This window comes from Trachemys scripta, chromosome 1, assembly GCF_013100865.1.
Source record: "Trachemys scripta elegans isolate TJP31775 chromosome 1, CAS_Tse_1.0, whole genome shotgun sequence".
Taxonomy (NCBI): Eukaryota; Metazoa; Chordata; order Testudines; family Emydidae; genus Trachemys; species Trachemys scripta.
In genome coordinates, this window is record NC_048298.1 from 76312369 (window position 1) to 76329751 (window position 17383).

Genomic DNA, 17383 nt, shown 5'->3' on the forward strand with positions numbered 1-17383 from the left:
TAATTATTTTTATTACAAATATTTTCACTGTAAAAATGATAAAAGAAATAGTATTTTTCAATTCACCTTATACAAGTACCGTAGTGCAATCTCTTTGTCATGGAAGTGCAACTTACAAGTGTAGATTTTTTTGGGTTACATAACTGCACTCAAAAACAAAACAATGTAAAACTTCAGAGTCTACAAGTCCAGTAGTCTACAAGTCCAGTCCTACTTCTTGTTCAGCCAATCGCTAAGACATACACGTTTGTTTACATTTATAGGAGATAATGCTGTCCTCTTCTTATTTACAATGTCACCATAAAGTGAGAACAGGCATTTGCATGGCACTTTTGTAGCTGGCATTGCAAGGTATTTACATGCCAGCTATGCTAAACATTTGTGTGTCCCTTCATGCTTCGGCCACCATTCCAGAGGACATGCTTCCATGCTGATGACGCTCATTAAAAAAATAATGTGTTAATTCAATTTGTGACTGAACTCCTTGGGGGAGAATTATATGTCCCTTGCTCTGTTCTACCCACTTTCTGCCATATATTTCATATTATAGTAGTCTCGGATGATGACCTAGCACGTTGTTCATTTTAAGAACACTTTCACTGCAGATTTCACAAACGCAAAGAAGGTACCAATGTGAGATTTCTAAAGATAGCTACAGCACTTCACCCAAGGTTTAAGAATCTGAAGTGCATTCCAAAATCTGAGAGGGACAAGGTGTGGAACATGCTTTCAGAAGTCTTAAAAGAGCAACACTCCAATGCGGAAACTACAGAATCCGAACCACCAAAAAAGAAAAACAACCTTCTGCTGGTGGCCTCTGACTCAGATAATGAAAATGAACATGTGTCAGTCCACACTGCTTTGGACTGTTGTCAAGCAGAACCAGTCAACAGCATGGACACGTCCCCTGGAATGGTGGTTGAAGCATGAAGGGATGTATGAATCTTTAGTGCATCTGCCATGTAAATATCTTGCCACGCCGGCTACAACAGTGCCATGAGAATGCCTGTTCTCACTTTCAGGTGACACTGTAAACAAGAAGCGGGCAGCAGTATCTCCTGCAAATGTAAACAAATTTGTTTGTCTGAGTGATTGGCTGAACAAGAAGTAGGAGTGGACTTTTAGAGCCTGCAAGTCCACTTGCAGGCTCTAAAAGTCCACTCCTACTTTTAAAATTTTACATTGTTTTATTTTTTACTGCAGTTTTTTTTTTTTATGTAATTCTACATTTGTAAGTTCAACTTTCATGATAACATGATAAAGAGACTGCACTACAGTACTTGTATTAGGTGAATTGAAAAATACTATTTCTTTTGTTTTTTTACAGTGCAAATACTTGTAATCAAAAATAAATATAAAGTGAGCACTGTACACACCATATTCCATGTTGTAATTGAAATCAAGATATTTGAAAATGTAGAAAACATTCAAAAATATTTAAATAAATGGTATTCTATTATTAACAGTGCGATTAATCATGATTAATTTTTTTTAATCGCTTGACAGCCCTAATTATTAATAGAGAACTTAGAAACAGTCTTTGAGCAAAACTAATTTAATTAATAAAATACTGTCAGCTCCTACAAAAAACAGGATACTAGAATAGCCAGAAACATAAAGGCAGTTTGCTGCTTGAAAATAAGCTATCCCTTGTAGTCTCAACATAAATGTAAATTATAAGCATCTATTTTGTTAATATAATAAAACTGTTACAATATTTTTGTAACCAAGAAACCAAGTTTCCTTTATTTTATACCATCAGTTTAGAAATATGTCTAATTAAAATCAACTCACTTGGAATAAAGTTCCTTTAATGTATTGAACTGTTTTGTTAAAGTGTCCATTTCTTTCTCCTTTTCTTTTAGTTTGTTCCGCATCCCTTCCATTCTGGCTTGCCATTTTTTACCCTCTTCCCACCTAGCTATTTCTTCCCTAGAGCTCTGTAAAACATTCAAAAAGAAAGTAACATTTCCTTTTGGTCTAGTTTAACACCATAGAAAAAGAAACAAGTTTGACGAGCACTATTTGATTAAAAGTTCCTGTTTCAAAATTTTAAACAAAAATAGATGTTTAAATATAGCAATTATTACTAGGTGATTGGTGCATATACTGGGTGTTATGAAATCTGATGCACAACCTGGTACATCTGAATGCTATCAGAGAATCGTTCTGTAAAATTAAACATTCACTTTACAAAAAAGGACTGACACATTTTTATGAAATCCAATGTTAGGGATGCTTACACAAGATATTCTCCCACCTTGAAACAAGTTAACGGAAGATAGGAGAAAAGATCATGATGCTATTCTGTGCTAATTATAATATATACAGCAGATCCTCTTTCCTCCTCCAACTCACCAAGAGCTCAGATGCCCCTGCAGTATCGTAGTTGCTGGTCCAATGGTGATTTTAAACTCACTTTCTATCATAGAAAAATGAATTTCTATTTAATAGTCCCAATTCAGTTTTTATAACAGAAAATAAGGTACGACTTTATGACAAATGGCTATTGAAAAAGCTAAGTTAATGTTATTTTTACAGGTGGCAATGAAGTTTTTTGTCCTGGAGTCCCTTGCCTCCCTTAGTTGATCCTCTCGCCTTTCTTTTCCACATCCACTTTAAACTTTTACTATTAGCTGCAAAAATGAATTGAGATCTGATTCATAGGAAAATGGGGGGGGGGGGGGGAGGGGAGAAGATTTTTTTTCCTAGCATTTAATAGGATTTAGTATTTTATTTGGGTCATGAGATCCCAGCTGTGCAATGTTGAGAGTTGGTGAAAAGCTGTCCTAGCACAAAAAAGGTCAAAGTGATTACCTGGAGCATGTCTTTTGAAAATCAGTGAACTGGATTCAGTGAATCAGATTTCATAATGAGAAACAAAATCCTGCAACCTTAACTGTGGAGTCAGGAGTGTGAGTCCTTAATAAAAACATGGTTATTTAGCAACTGAAACAGTGCTCCCCTAAGATAAACCCCTACCCCCTGCAAAATTCAAAGTTCTGACCAATGTTCCAAACCTGCAGAAACGTGTGCATGTGATGTGCATATGTCATTTCAGAATTGGGCACTAAGACTGAATCGGAAGGTGATGTTGAATAATATCAAATAGCATAAACTGTCTTGATAAGCTAGGTGTAATTTGCATTAGTTCGGATCAACCACTTCAATTACTTCTTGGAATTTTATTATTCCACTGATTAATAGTGCTCTCACTACAAACATGTATAAGTAATTTCAAGAACTAAAAACATTCTTTACCATGAGGCTGGCAAAAGAGAAATAACTGCAAGAACTCAAAGTGGTTTTATACCCAAGATTCAGTCTGCAGAACCAACACATAACATACATAAATATCTGCTCTGCATAGGCACACCCTTACTCTTGAAGAAACTCCCACTGAAGTCAATGGGCCACCACATGGATACAAGGAACTACAGATACAGACAGCCTCACTGAATTCAATGGGATTCCATTTGAGAGTAGGATCTACCTGCATGGACTTAGTTGCAGGACCAGGGTCTAAGTGTATTTGTTATTTTTAATTCCATACATACATATGTAGAACATTTACAAATACATTAATGCTATGGAAAGTAAAATAAAACACATTTTTTATATAAATACATACATACACACATACACACCCATAGTACAAGACAAAAATACATCTCAAACACTAGCAATTTATGTACAGTGCTTCAAACTTATCTAATGGGAATTGTAAGCTCTTGCTTAAAATCATCTTGAATGTATAAAATGCCACTGAATGCAGTTTGAGAACAAAACATGTATTTTGCTCCAGTCTGCTTTACTAGGTACCAAGACAAGACACTAATCTGTTACCATAGCAGCAGAAACCAAACAAGAGACTGAACAAATACATCCTTTGCCAGTCAGAATCGATATCCAGTAGGAAATATATCTTTTTGAAGGGACACCATCCATTAAAAAAACAAACACACACATTTTTGTCTCAAAATGTTTTTAAACTGCTATAATTACAAGAAACACCATAGGTTACTACCACTGAAAGAAATTATATTTTTCAGTTTCTTTACTTTATGAATTTGACAATACTTTTATGTTGTCAATCACTGTTATCTTGTACAGTCGAGTCAGTTTCCTAAATTTCTTGTACAGATTTTGTATTCAGCAAGAAGGGAAGGGAAAATATTAATAAAATATAGGAATATGTGATATCAGAAAAAATTATAAGGGGAATCAGGAGCAGGTGAAATTTCTGAAGCCACTTCTGATTTGTTGTTTTTCTTAAACTGGGTAGATTTCAAGTTGATGGTGTCCCTTTCAATACCATAAATTAAATGATGCCTTGTCACATACCTTGTCTTCTTTTACACTTTTCTTTTCTACCTCCTCACTCTTTTCAACTTCACTTTCAAGCTTTTTAATTTTTTTCTGAAGTTCATCGATGAATTTTTGTTCATCAGCTTTGCTCTGAAAAATTATGATTATCTTTACACCTTAATGATCACCATTTAGATACTTTCCTACTTTTTCTCCCAATGGGATAAATACAGAAACTAAATATTGACTGATTTATTCATTTCAACGGAAGTGCTTTGAACAGATATTACAATTTAGGTTATAAAGTGTCTTTTTAAAGATTACAACTACTATTTAAGTGTTAGATGGTTACTTTATATTCTGTCATGAGTAATAGACTCAAAAAGAATGTTTACACTATTGCTGTTTTAAACTTAGTAAGGATTAGGTATTAAATTGCTGTAAATTACTATGACTCTTTCGAACCAGATAAGTTCACACAACTTGGTTTAAAGGACACATACCTGAGAATTTAATAGTATGTGAAATCTCTATTTGCAGATTTAGAAATGAAAAAAGAATGGATTCGTAGACAGAAAAAACACTGTTACTTAGAAATATCTACAGAGCACAGAAACTATACAGAAAGTTTTTAAACATTTTAAGACCATGTTCATTTGACAAAAATAAACTAGTACCAGTACTTCGTGCTTAAATTTCTGAGAGGAATCCAACTGGAGACTGCTGGGAACTGCATTACCAGTAGCATAAAATGATCTACTACGCATAGCTTGTATTGAGAAGAGGAGGATAGAGAAGAGTAAATAAAATGGCAACTACTAGAAAAACAGTATGTTCATGGAGGGAATATGTAATTGAAGTGGTGGATTGACCAGGCCACATACAAAAATGAAACAAAGACAAAGGGACGTATTTAAAGTGGACTGCAACTTTATTAATTTTTAATTAACTGTAACTGGAGGTTGAAGCTAAACCCTCTCAGAAAACCACAAAGCATTTACTTGGGTCTAGTATGGTATTAAATGATCTCATTGCCATATAACCAATAGCTAGGGTTGGACCTTTTCAGCCTCTACACCTAGGTTTCAACTCACCTTTGAATCTTCTTGACCTCCTACTGCGAGAAGAAAGGAGAGTCCCCTCAGTTTGCAATAATTTAAGTCTCCCCTTCTTCTTACAAGCTGTGAGTTCTACAAGCCATCTCGTGGGTTTTTCATTCACCTTTACCTCAGGAAGCTGGTGTCTTTCAGCCTCTTACCCACATTTGACATCTGCAACAAAGGATGCCAGCCGATAGCTTGGTGGCACCCCCACTACACTGTTTGGTATCTGCTGCCTCCAATCTCTAAATTCTCCTCACCATGTATTGATCCCTCTGCTTGATAAACATACTCAGTGGTCCAAAAACAGTACATCCATTAGAGAATATTTGACTGAATTCCTAGATTTTTACACTAATAAAAACGAAGCTCACCTGAATGCTGTTTGTTAGTCTTTTTATCCGCTTTTTCAGTTCTTCATTTTCATTTTCCGTTTCTTCTTTTTCTCTTAGCCCTTTAGTAATGGCTTTTTGCTTTTTTTGAAGTTCTTGGTTTAAATCATCCATCTCATCTAACAAAGAGCGCTCTCTAGTTTTACTTACTTTAAGGGCATCTTTGAATTTTGTAAGTTGCTCATTTAATTCCTCTATATGAATCTATAAAAAATAAATTTTAAAAAAGTGTTAGTCAAAGTTGCCAACTATCTAAAACATATTGAGGTTAAGGAGGTATATTTCCTGGATTCCACAGACATTTCTCAAATCAGTTATTTCATATATTGTCAACTATATTTAAGTAATCTGCAAAGTAAAGTAAAATATGTTTAAATAATCACTTAGAAGATAATTTGTAAATTCCTATAAATCTGTTGATATGTTTAAGTAGCAAAAAGTCAGTTTGAAAAACATTTTTAAGTTTAAATTTAAATAAGTAAAATAAACAACCAAAATAATCAACTTTTGGGGTGTGTTTTTTTTTTAAATGGCAAAACCAAATTTATTTTCTGTGTTAAAGAAAAAGGTTGAACCTTTATATACACCTCTACCCTGATATAACGTGACCCAATATAACACGAATTCGGATATAACGCGGTAAAGCAGTGCTCAGGAGGGCAGGGGGAGGGCAGCGGGGTCGGGGCTGCGCACTCCGGTGGATCAAAGCAAGTTTGATATAACGCGGTTTCACCTATAACGCGGTAAGATTTTTTGGCTCTCGAGAACAGCGTTATATTGAGGTAGAGGTGTACCAAGTTTAAGCCTGGTGTAAGTGTTCTATGTGTAAGTTCTAAAATTCTGAAGAAAAAATGTAGGCTAATTAGTAGTACTGCAAGTACTTATACATTTTGTTTGATTATTTGTTTTAATATTTAAAAACAAATGTACACAATGGGCCCGACCCAACTTCCAATAAAGTCAATAGAAAGACTGTCACTGACTTCACTGGGAGTTGTATCAAACCTTATGACAGTACAACATTCATTATTATAATACTCAAAAAGAAATTATGAACATTGTGTTCTCTTTTCAAATAAGAATACAATGTAGAACACAGTGTAAAGAGGTTAATTAGTGCTTACCGTGAGCTCCTTTGTTTGTTTGTCAACAATCTGCTGAACATTCATGTACGCCTCTTTTTGTGATGCTACAGAAATAATCTGCTGTTCAGCATTAGCAGTCATTTCTGCTCGGAGCTCCAGAAGTGCTTTACTCAAAGCCTGAAAATATCAACAAATTTGTTTGTAAGTAAGCAAATTGCTGAAAATGAATGTTAAAAAATTGCTAAAGGGAATTACATTTTACTACCTTTTATGTTAAATTACCCATATGTATTCCATACTAACAGCACAATTCATATAATCTTTTGGCCTATTTCCATATGATTTACAATGATGAGCCAGATTCACTAGTATGCTCTAACTGCTTTGCAATACTCTGGCAACACAAAATCACAATAAATGCAGCTTAGCTGGCCAGGTAATCTAAGTTTAAGGCTGTTTTGCATCACCGGAGTAGCATAAAGCAGCTGAAATATATCGGTGAATCTGGCTCCACAAATTACAGAGAAGTTAAATTCTACATCAAATGTCATTAATTTTCTGGTCCTTTTTCTACAGCAGGCTATACAGTCCTAATGAATCTCCATCAAACGGCATCTTTCAAGTATTCTTTGTCCATCTCTTAAACCCACTAGTGGCACTTCTGAAAACAAGTTGTGGAAATGTTTGCTATAAATAATTTTCATAGTTATTTGGTTTTACATCAACTTCTTGTCTCCAAGATAGATGCTAAATAATAAAATAAAATTAAATTACTTACTTTCTGTTGTTTCTCTTTTAAGGCTAACTGGTTCTTCAACCTTTCCACTAGGTTTTTCATTGTAGTTGTTGGCGCTCTATTATTTGCTTCTTTTTGGGCCTCTAATTCAGTTTTTACTTGCAGCAATTCCTTCTCTTTCTGCGACAACAGGTTTCTCAATTCATTTGCTTCATCTTTCAGTTTTTTCACTTCAGCTACATGCTTTTCTTCAAGCCTAGTACAATAAAGTAATAAATAGCAGTGTCACGAAGTACTTAATTTAGTAAGCTCCAGGTGGATAAAAAAGGCTGAAAATATTACACGTTTTTGATAATTTCAGATTACAGAATAATTGTGGTCCCACTTCCAGAATTAATACCAAACAGTGATCAAATGCACAGCACCAGTGGGACTACTCACATGAGTAAAGCAAGCAAGACTAGATAACAATTTCCTTTTCTTAAACATATCATATGGGCTAAATTTTCATAACGTTCATCTCTGTTGCGTAGCAAGCCCAATATGTTGTTTAAGATATAGAAGAAAATATTTTTGACAGTTCAAAAAACGATGTTCAGAGCACCAAAATTTCAATTAAAAAGGAAGTGTTCAGTAATGCAACATTTATAATTGACCATTACATATTTTAAACAACAATTTTCAAATGATAGCCTTGATGACGACCCACAAAACAAATATTTTAAAGTTACACTTGTGGCTTTATAAATTGTTAGGTTAGTTTCTTCAATCAAACCTTATATTCAGCAGTCATATTAACAAATTGTTGCTAAAGCATGTACAAGAAGGCTAACGGCATATTGGGCTGCATTAGTAGGAGCATTGCCAGCCAGATCAAGGTAAGTGACTATTTCCCTCTATTCGGCACTGGTGAGGCCGCATCTGGAGTATTGCGTCCAGTTTTGGGCCTCCTACTACAGAAAGGATGTGGACAAATTGGAGAGAGTCCAGCGGAGGGCAACAAAAATTATTAGGAGATGAGGACACATGATTTATGAGGAGATGCTGAGGGAACTGTGCTTATTTAGACTGTAGAAAAGAAGAGTCGGGGGGATTTGATAGCAGCCTTCAACTACCTGAAGGGGGGGTTCCAAAGAAGATGGAGCTTGGCTGTTCAAAGTGGTGGCAGATGGTAGAACAAGGAGCAATGGTCTCAAGTTGCAGTGGGGGAGATCTAGGTTGGATATTAGGAAAAACTTTTTCACTAGGAGGGTGGTGAAGCACTGGAATGGGCTACCTAGGGAGGTGGTGGAATCTCCATCTTTAGAGGTTTTTAAGGCCCAGCTTGGCAAAGCCCTGGCTGGGATGATTTAGTTGGGGTTGGTCCTGCTTTGAGCAGGGGGTTGAACTAGATCAGGGGTTCTCAACCTTTTTCTTTCTGAGGTCCACCCCAACAGGCTACAAAAACACCAGGGCCTGGCGGGGAGAGAGCGCGGAGCTCCGGGCCGGGGTGGGGTGACCCTTAGGCATAGGCATAGTTTTACTTCTATTTTCTGGGGGGCATGGGCTGGTGGGGCTCGAGCCAGTTCCACAGAGCAGGGTCCAGCAAGGGAGCACCACCTCCAGACTCATTCAGGAGGCCACCTAGCCTGTCTGGGCTGTGGGGGGGATGCAAACAAAAAATATAACTCAAAGGGGGGGACTCAGTTCAAAAAGTTTGAAAACCGCTCAGGGTGCTGGGAGAGGGTAGCTAGGGGCTGTGTGAAGTGAGGGGAATAGTTCAGGGTGAAGGCAGGGGATAGCTAGGGGCTGTGTGCAGGCAGGGGGTAGCTAGGGATTGTTTATGGGCAGGGGGCTCCCAGTGCGGCTCCCAGCTTCAGGCGGGGGTGGGGGAGCGATGGGGCTCCCGGCTTCAGCCCCCACTGCTCCTGGCTTGGAGGGGGACGGAGGGGAGAAGTTTGCCGGCTTCAGCCCCGCGTCGCTCCCAGCTGGGGTCGGGGGACTGCAGGTTTCAGCCCCGGGACTCCGCAGACCCCAGAAAGGGCTCACAGACCCCCGGTTGAGAAGCACTGGATTAGATGACCTTCTGAGGTCTCTTACAACTCTAATCTTTTGTGATTCTAATTCAATAAATGGTCTTAATGACACAGTATACGTTTTAGACCAGGGATAGGCCAACTTTGGCATGGGCCGGGCCAGTTTGTTTACCTGCCGCATCTGCAGGTTCAGCCGATCGCGGCTCCCACTGGCCGTGGGTCGCCGCTCCAGGCCAATGGGGGCTGGAGGAAGCGGTGCAGGCTGAAGGATGTGCTGGATGCCGCTTCCCACAGCCCCCATTGGCCTGGAACGGCGAACTGTGGCCAGTGGGAGCCGCGATTGGCTGAACCTGCGGACACGGCAGGTAAACAAACCGGCCTGGCCCACCAGGGGGCTTACCCTGGTGGACCATGTGCCAAAGGTTGCCGATCCCTGTTTTAGACTTATAGCTGATTGGTCTAATCAAATTATTACTTGAATTGTAATAATTGTATATCTAAATACTTACTGAGCCTTGACGTTTTCAAACTCTCTGATTTTTAATAAAGTAAGTTGTTTTTGTTTCTCCAAATCATATGATGTTTTCTTTAACCTGCCTAGAAGTAAAGCAAGAGAGTTGTCCTGTTCTGCTACTGTTTGCTCCATCTCAGCCAGACGAATGAAATGTTTGTTGGTGGGAACTGATAAAGAAGGTTTTTTCATTAACTCCTATAAAAACAGAAAAATCATGGGTATTAAATATTCTACATCTTATACAGCGAAGTGCTGCAATTATTTCATTATGTTAAATTTGATTCCAAACATAACGAAGCAGCAACATTTATACTATATTTTATAACCAGTGATGTGACTCATAGCACTATCCTCAAATGTTAGCCACACTGAACGTTGGTAAATGGTCTCTGTATCTGAAGAGTAGTTTTGTAACTGGTTAAATATAGATGGTCAGTCTTTGAGAAACAGTGTCAAAAGCGAATCTTTAATTAGGATGGAGCTTATTTTATTTTCTGTAGGACAGCGGTTCTCAAACTTTAGCAACCCAAGAGCCCCCATTTTGATTTAAAAATTTTCAGACCCTGAAGCTCCCCACTCAGCTCCAGACCCCGCCCCCACTCCACCCCTTCTCCCAAGGCCCCACCCCACCTCTTCCCGGCCCTGCTCCATCCCTGCCCCCCTCTTCCCCACCTCGTTCTTTCCCCTCCCATAAGCGCGCTCCATCCCCGCTCCTCCCCCTCCTTCCAGTGCCTCCTGCACGTTGCTGAACAGCTGTTCTCTGGCGTGCAGGAGGCGCTGGGAGGGTGGGGGAGGAGTTGATCAGTGTGGCCCGCAGACGCCCTGGAGTACCATTGAGGACCCCCAGGGGTCCACGGACCCCAGTTTTAGAAATGCTGCTGTAGAATATTAAAAAAGGAGAGAGAAAATGGAAGACATCAACCTCCCCAAGGGACCTCTATTAAATAGGACATGTTGAATTATGCACTTATACACTGAAGTACCAAATGTGTTAACTGACCCCTATTTCCTCACTCGTCTTTCTCAAATTCTTTCAATTTCATCTTCATACAATAATAATGTAATGACAGTCCTACTTATTTATCTTCCTGTTTATACTATCTTGGACTGAAAAACTGCTCCTCTGGTATGGAGAATTAACATAATTTTCAAAATTTACAAAAAAACAAACCAACATACAAACAAATATACAACAATGAACAAAATAATCCCCCATCCCAAACAAACCAACAAACCTACCAAAGCAGTTTGTTTGAATTTAATAAGTGAATTATCAGCTTGAAAATCTAGCTTCTGATGTAAAACCCGGAGGTCTTCTTCATGTTTCTTTGAGATTTCCTCTTGCTCCTATTAGCACAAAATGAACATTTTTTTAATTTCATGTATACATGCATGATACTCCAGAAATCCATGGAACTGGTGTACTTTCCATGCTAATTACTTTTACTTTGAAATAGAATACGAGCTGAGGAAATCCTTTCACTGGCAAGCAAATATAAGCACTAAGGAGTTAAAGTAATTTCATTATCCTGGCAATTTTTTCTAGGAGAGGGGGAAAAAAAGTAAATGCCCAAAACTACATGAATGCAATGTTAAATTAAGCCTCTCAATATGTTCAGATTTAAGTCATAGTATTACATTTTTCTGGAAGTGTGCAAATACCCAGAAAGAGACAATTTTCCCTTCTTTAATTCTCAAAGTGCAAGACAAAGCTTGGAGTTTGTAACATTCTGTACTCTCACTGGTTTTGTGTATATAGGCAGAGCATCAATCATAGAACACTCCTTATTCAGTCAGGCAGACCAAGGAGTATTTAACATATTGATTTGGTCATGCAGGAGTCACTGATTGTGGGTCTGACTAAAGAACAAGACTCATGAATCTCAAGAAAGGCGCTGAGTATGTTTGCCTCTCTGCCTTCCTTTTATACGGTTTTCAATGCTAACATACTCCCCAAAGAATCAGTATTCCTGCCTTTCCTGATTGTTCTCTCTACCATCTCCTTTAAGACGGTCATTCTCTTCACCGTTTCTGGTCTTTTCCATCCTTTATTTATGCACCTCATTTCCTCATCAAATTGGCATCTTTAACAAACTTTACATTCATCTTAAAGAATTTTTTTAAAGTTCTTATACAGCTAATGAATAAAATGTTTTTATGACTGCAACCACAGGTCACAATCCTGTAATGAGACCTGTGCAAGAGTCTGCCCATGCCAAGCTCCCTGCATGATCTGGGCCATAATGAACCGCTACAGCACACAGAATTCTGGTTTTCTCCCCCCAAGGAAAGTGCATGAAAAACAACCAAAATGCAGAATTATACTATTTGTTAATTTCATGCATCTATCACTGCAGACTTTGCTTCCTAATCCTGCCATATTAAAGCAATTCCAAAGGAGAACAATCAGAACATTTTTACATAAATACATTTTTAAATACAAGAGGTTAAGAAAATCTGAACTTTGTGCAATGAGAAATTCATAACAAAGGCCCTGTTCTGCTCCTACTAAAGTCAACGGGAATTTTGCAATGCCTCTGTTAGGGTTCCTTCCCCACTCTGAACTTTAGGGTAAAGATGTGGGGACCTGCATGAAAGACCCCCCTAAGCTTATTTCTACCAGCTTAGGTTAAAAACTCCCCAAAGCACAAATACTTCCTTGTACCTTGGATTAGATAACGCTGCCACCACCAAGTGATTTAAATAAACATTTAGGAGGGCCACTTGGAGCTACCTTCCCCAAATATCCCCCCAAGCCCCTACACCCCTTTTCCTGGGGAGGCTTGAGAATATATCCTCACCAATTGGTACAGGTGAACACAGACCCATACCCATTTCATTAAAACAATGAAAAATCAATCAGGTTCTTAAAAGAAGAATTTTAATTAAAGAAAAGGTAAAAGAATTACCTCTGTAAAATTGGGATGGCAAGTACTTTATGTTCTTGAGTCTTTTGTTATTCTGTAGAGGATCTCCCCTCTAGGCAAAACCTTAAAGTTACAAATCCAAAGACAAAACCTCCCTCTGGACAAGGAAAATCACAGGCCAAAATAAAAGTAAGCTAACGCATTTCCTTATTATTACTTATTAATTCTAATTGAGTTGGATTGCTTACCTTCTTGATCTGTCTCCGGCAAGCATCCAGAACAGACAAGACAGACAAAGAACAGACAAAACAATGCCTTTTCCCCCTCCTCAGATTTGAAAGTGTCTTGTCCCCTTATTGGTCCTTTTGGTCAGGTGCCAGCTAGGTGCCCTTTATAGGTCAAAGGAGTTTGTGCCTCTGGCCAGAAGAGATTTTATAGTACTGTATACAGAAAGGTGGTTACCCTTCCCTTTATATTTATGACACCCTCCATTGAAAGCAGGACTGGGCACAAAATTAACTCAAACTCTTAAAAAAAAAATACAAAATAACACAAAAAGTGTGTGTACCTCTCTAGCTTTTGCAAGGAGATGCTGATACTTCTTCAACACTTCTTCCTTTTGATTTAGTCTTGCTTGCATATTTGTAATGGTTTGATGGGCAACTTTCAGGGCATGATGGTATTCTGGATCATCTTCTTTTCTACCTAGCTCAGCTATTATCTTCTCTCTTTCTGCTGTTGCAGGTAATCGAAGCCTTAGTTCATTTATAACTCTGTCTCTTGATAAAACATTTTGTTCTGCTTTCCAGAGTGCAGTTTCTTTCTCTTTCAGTTTCTACAACAAAGGAAATTATTACTAATCTTATAGAAATATTATGGTTAAAAAAAAATGTGTCAGAATATGTCTAAATCGAATTACAAATCAAAAAATGGCTTTGTTTTCAATTTTCCCTACTTGGAATTATTAGACACACTACACACCAATACAATTATAACTTGTATTTCACTGTGCGGAATTGTCATAGCACAATGTATTTACATACCAAATTTATTAATATAGTATTTTTAGAGGATTAATTTTATATTTAGTGTTTGATAAGCAATCTATGTAACAGATTTTCACTTTGGTAACCTTTCTTAAAGGAATTAGTGGTGTCATTTGTGAAATTTAACACTGTTTATTAAATCAATTAATGCTACAGAATGCTAATTAAGCCTAATTAGTACTAAGAAACCTAATTTTATACAATCTCAGCACCTTGAATATAAACTGTTTCCAATTCTCTTCCTGTTTGAGTTTTTTCATATCTAAAGAGCAACAGAAATTAGCTTTTCATAATATTCAGATATCAAACTATTCAGTGGTACTCTTTTCTTATAAATGCATGCCTCATATTACACATTAGAAAATAAACTCAGATGAATATATTTATTCTTGTTCTATGCATATGCTTTTAATAGTTTAGGTGTATATTCATCTAATTACCTCTTCTAATAATTTGCAGGTTGCCCGCGTTTCTAAGATTGTTCGAACATTCTCCCTAATTTTCCTCAAAGCTAGCTCAAGCTGCTGTGGAAGGGGCAAACTAGGATCTGGAACCGAACCTGTAGCATCTTCAAACTGCACAGAAAAGACAGACATGAACATTACTTTTCTGACAATTCTAATCAGCACACTTACTGATTTATTTTAAATAAATTAATATAGGTACCTTTCGAGCAGTACTAAGTATTTCATTTTGCTGACGGTCATATACGTCTAGTTGACGTTCTAACTCTACTTCTCTCTGATCCCAAGCCATCTGCCGCTCTTCATAAAACTATAAAAAAAAGTTTGATTAAAGAGATCTACATTGAAATCCTGACCCAATGATGTCAATGAGAACTTTACTATTCATTTCAACAGGGCAAGGATTTCACCCCTACTTTAGAGAATTTGAAAGCAATTCCAATGTGCCATTGATGGCAATACATCTTTAACTGTAACAGCATGGGATAACAGACATTTAAGTAGCATACATCTTGTACTTGTAAGTTATGAGTTTTTTAAATGTAACAAAAGAATTTTAAAAATCATTAAATAAAACAGAAAATATATTGTTATTCTAACACTATGCAGAAGTTTATACCTTGCTCTGCTGTACAATTTCTTCTTCCAGATTGCTGATTGTACGCTCATATTCAGAAATGATATTATTCAAATATTTAATCTCTTCTTTTTGTTTGACTAACTCTCGATTCAGTTTAAGTTCCTGGAGACGAAGTTCTTCCATTTTCATATGCCATTCAATTACCTGATAAATAATAATAGTTCGTACAGTTCATTATCAATATCATCTTAATCAGACGAAAAGAGCAAAATGTTGGATGTCTTTTCCAAAGTGAAATTAAGTTTGCAAAACAACCCAGAAAAGTTGTATATAATTAACTATAACATTCAAATATATATATATATATATATATATATATATATATATATATATATATATATACACATATATATACACACACACACACACACATTAATAGTAGCAATATCTATCACTTACATAGATCCCAAAATGCTCAAAAAACTTTACAGACTGATTGAAAACGAAATATACCAAGGCCACTTTACTCACCATTGAAATACAAATGTCTTTAAATAGAGAATGCAATACTATACAATAGTTGGGACAGAAAATGAGACTGTCTTATCCAGTTGAAAGGTAACTATCTAGAAAAGGCAAAATATAATTATCCAAATAACAAAGTAGTTGGGACTTGTGCTAAAAGTGGGTAGCACAGTGCTTCCTATTTCATACTGTATTGAATCTCTAAGACCACTTCCTACAGCATTTAAATTTGCTTTAGAGGCCTTCAGTCAAAAGAAAAACCAAGTCTGACCCTACTTAGACTATGGGCTGGTCTACACTACTGTGGCACGTAGACTCAAGTTACGCTATTTAAGTTACGTGAATAACATAATTGAAGTCGAAGTAGCTTAGGTCAATTTACCGAGGTGTCTACACCACGCTGGGTCAACAGGAGACGCTCTGCCGCTGACTTCCCTTACTCTCCTTGGGGAGGTGGAGCACGGGAGTCAACCAGAGAGCGCTCTGCAATCGATTTAGCAGGTCTTCCCCAGACCCGCTAAATCGACACCACTGCATCGATCGCAACAATGCCGATCTACCAGTAAGTGTAGACATGGTCTGATATACCAACTAGTAAAGCTGGCCATTATTATCCTTTCTTTAGAAAACAAAACAAACAGATGTTACAATACTGCACATTCTGAAATCATGAAGGCACATATTAAAGCAAAAATTTAATGTATAGAGTAGATTAAAGTTTTAATTAAACATATATAACATTAATGATTACTAAAAGCTATAAGATGTCAAACCTTTTGGGCTCCTCTTGTATCTTTCAATGTGCCTATTAACTCTTCTAAACCTTTTACTTTTAATTCCATCTCCATTGCTCTGTTCTCTATGTTTCGACGCTCTTCCTGGGCACGCTGGACTTCTTCCATGATTTTTAATTTGTCATTCTGTAGCTGAATCATGGTTTTAGAGAATTTCTCCTGTTGTGCCAAGGGCAGAGCACCACTAAACTGTCGCCGCAGAGACTGCACAGTCTGGCGTAGATGTTTGGCTCTATTTCTCCCTTCTAGTCGGGCATAGTATAATCCCTGCTCTTTGTCGTCAAGCTTCTGTTCTAAGCGTAGATTATAAATCTCCATCTTTTGCAGTTTCATTGTAAGTGCTTCTAGCTTGCCCACAGCAGTGGTCTCACTAATCTGAAGAGCTACGATATGCTGGTGTAATTTTGCAATAAGAGCTTTTTCATCTGACTGCGCCTAAGCACCAAAATATATAACACAGACATTTTTTAAAATATAAAACCATTCGTTGAAAATTAAACATATTTACATGAAGTGTAAGTGATTACCAGATTACAATGCCTATCATACTCCCAATGAAGTTAATGGCAAAACTCCTTTGGGCATCAATGGAAGCAGCATCTGGCCTCACATCAATTCATGTTTTGTTCAGTATTACTTCTATAGCCAAAATAATAATAAAAAAATCTGTCTTTTCAAATACAGATTTTAAAAATAATATTTCTCCAAAGAAAGCACTTTCTTAACCTAATATAAAAATATTCTATCCCTAACCCGCCCCCCCAAAACAAATCAGTTAACTATAAAGTCTTAACAAAGCAGGGCAGTACTGACCATACCTGATAGTCTAAAACTTGCATTCGAAGGGATTCCACTTCCTTCTCTCTGGATTGCTGCCGTGCATCCAGAGCTGCAACTTGCATTTTGGCAATATCAGAAAGTTCCCTTAACCTAGTAGAGGGAAATAAGAATACTATC

The 17383-nt window shown here is 37.3% G+C and overlaps 1 protein-coding gene across 3 annotated transcripts in view; it reads right to left on the bottom strand.

Annotated features, from left to right (window-relative positions):
• CEP290 (centrosomal protein 290) overlaps positions 1-17383 on the bottom strand; it is a 113840-nt gene that overhangs the window by 20909 nt on the left and 75548 nt on the right. For all 3 annotated transcript variants that reach the window (XM_034772369.1, XM_034772375.1, XM_034772383.1), the window contains 13 exons: positions 17245-17356; positions 16406-16861; positions 15147-15311; positions 14730-14837; positions 14504-14638; positions 13586-13852; positions 11390-11497; positions 10146-10345; positions 7664-7877; positions 6925-7062; positions 5783-6004; positions 4345-4458; positions 1795-1940 (listed from right to left, as the gene is read on the bottom strand). In XM_034772369.1, the coding sequence (XP_034628260.1) occupies positions 1795-1940; positions 4345-4458; positions 5783-6004; positions 6925-7062; positions 7664-7877; positions 10146-10345; positions 11390-11497; positions 13586-13852; positions 14504-14638; positions 14730-14837; positions 15147-15311; positions 16406-16861; positions 17245-17356 (2385 nt within the window). The remainder of the gene's footprint in view (positions 1-1794; positions 1941-4344; positions 4459-5782; positions 6005-6924; positions 7063-7663; positions 7878-10145; positions 10346-11389; positions 11498-13585; positions 13853-14503; positions 14639-14729; positions 14838-15146; positions 15312-16405; positions 16862-17244; positions 17357-17383) is intronic.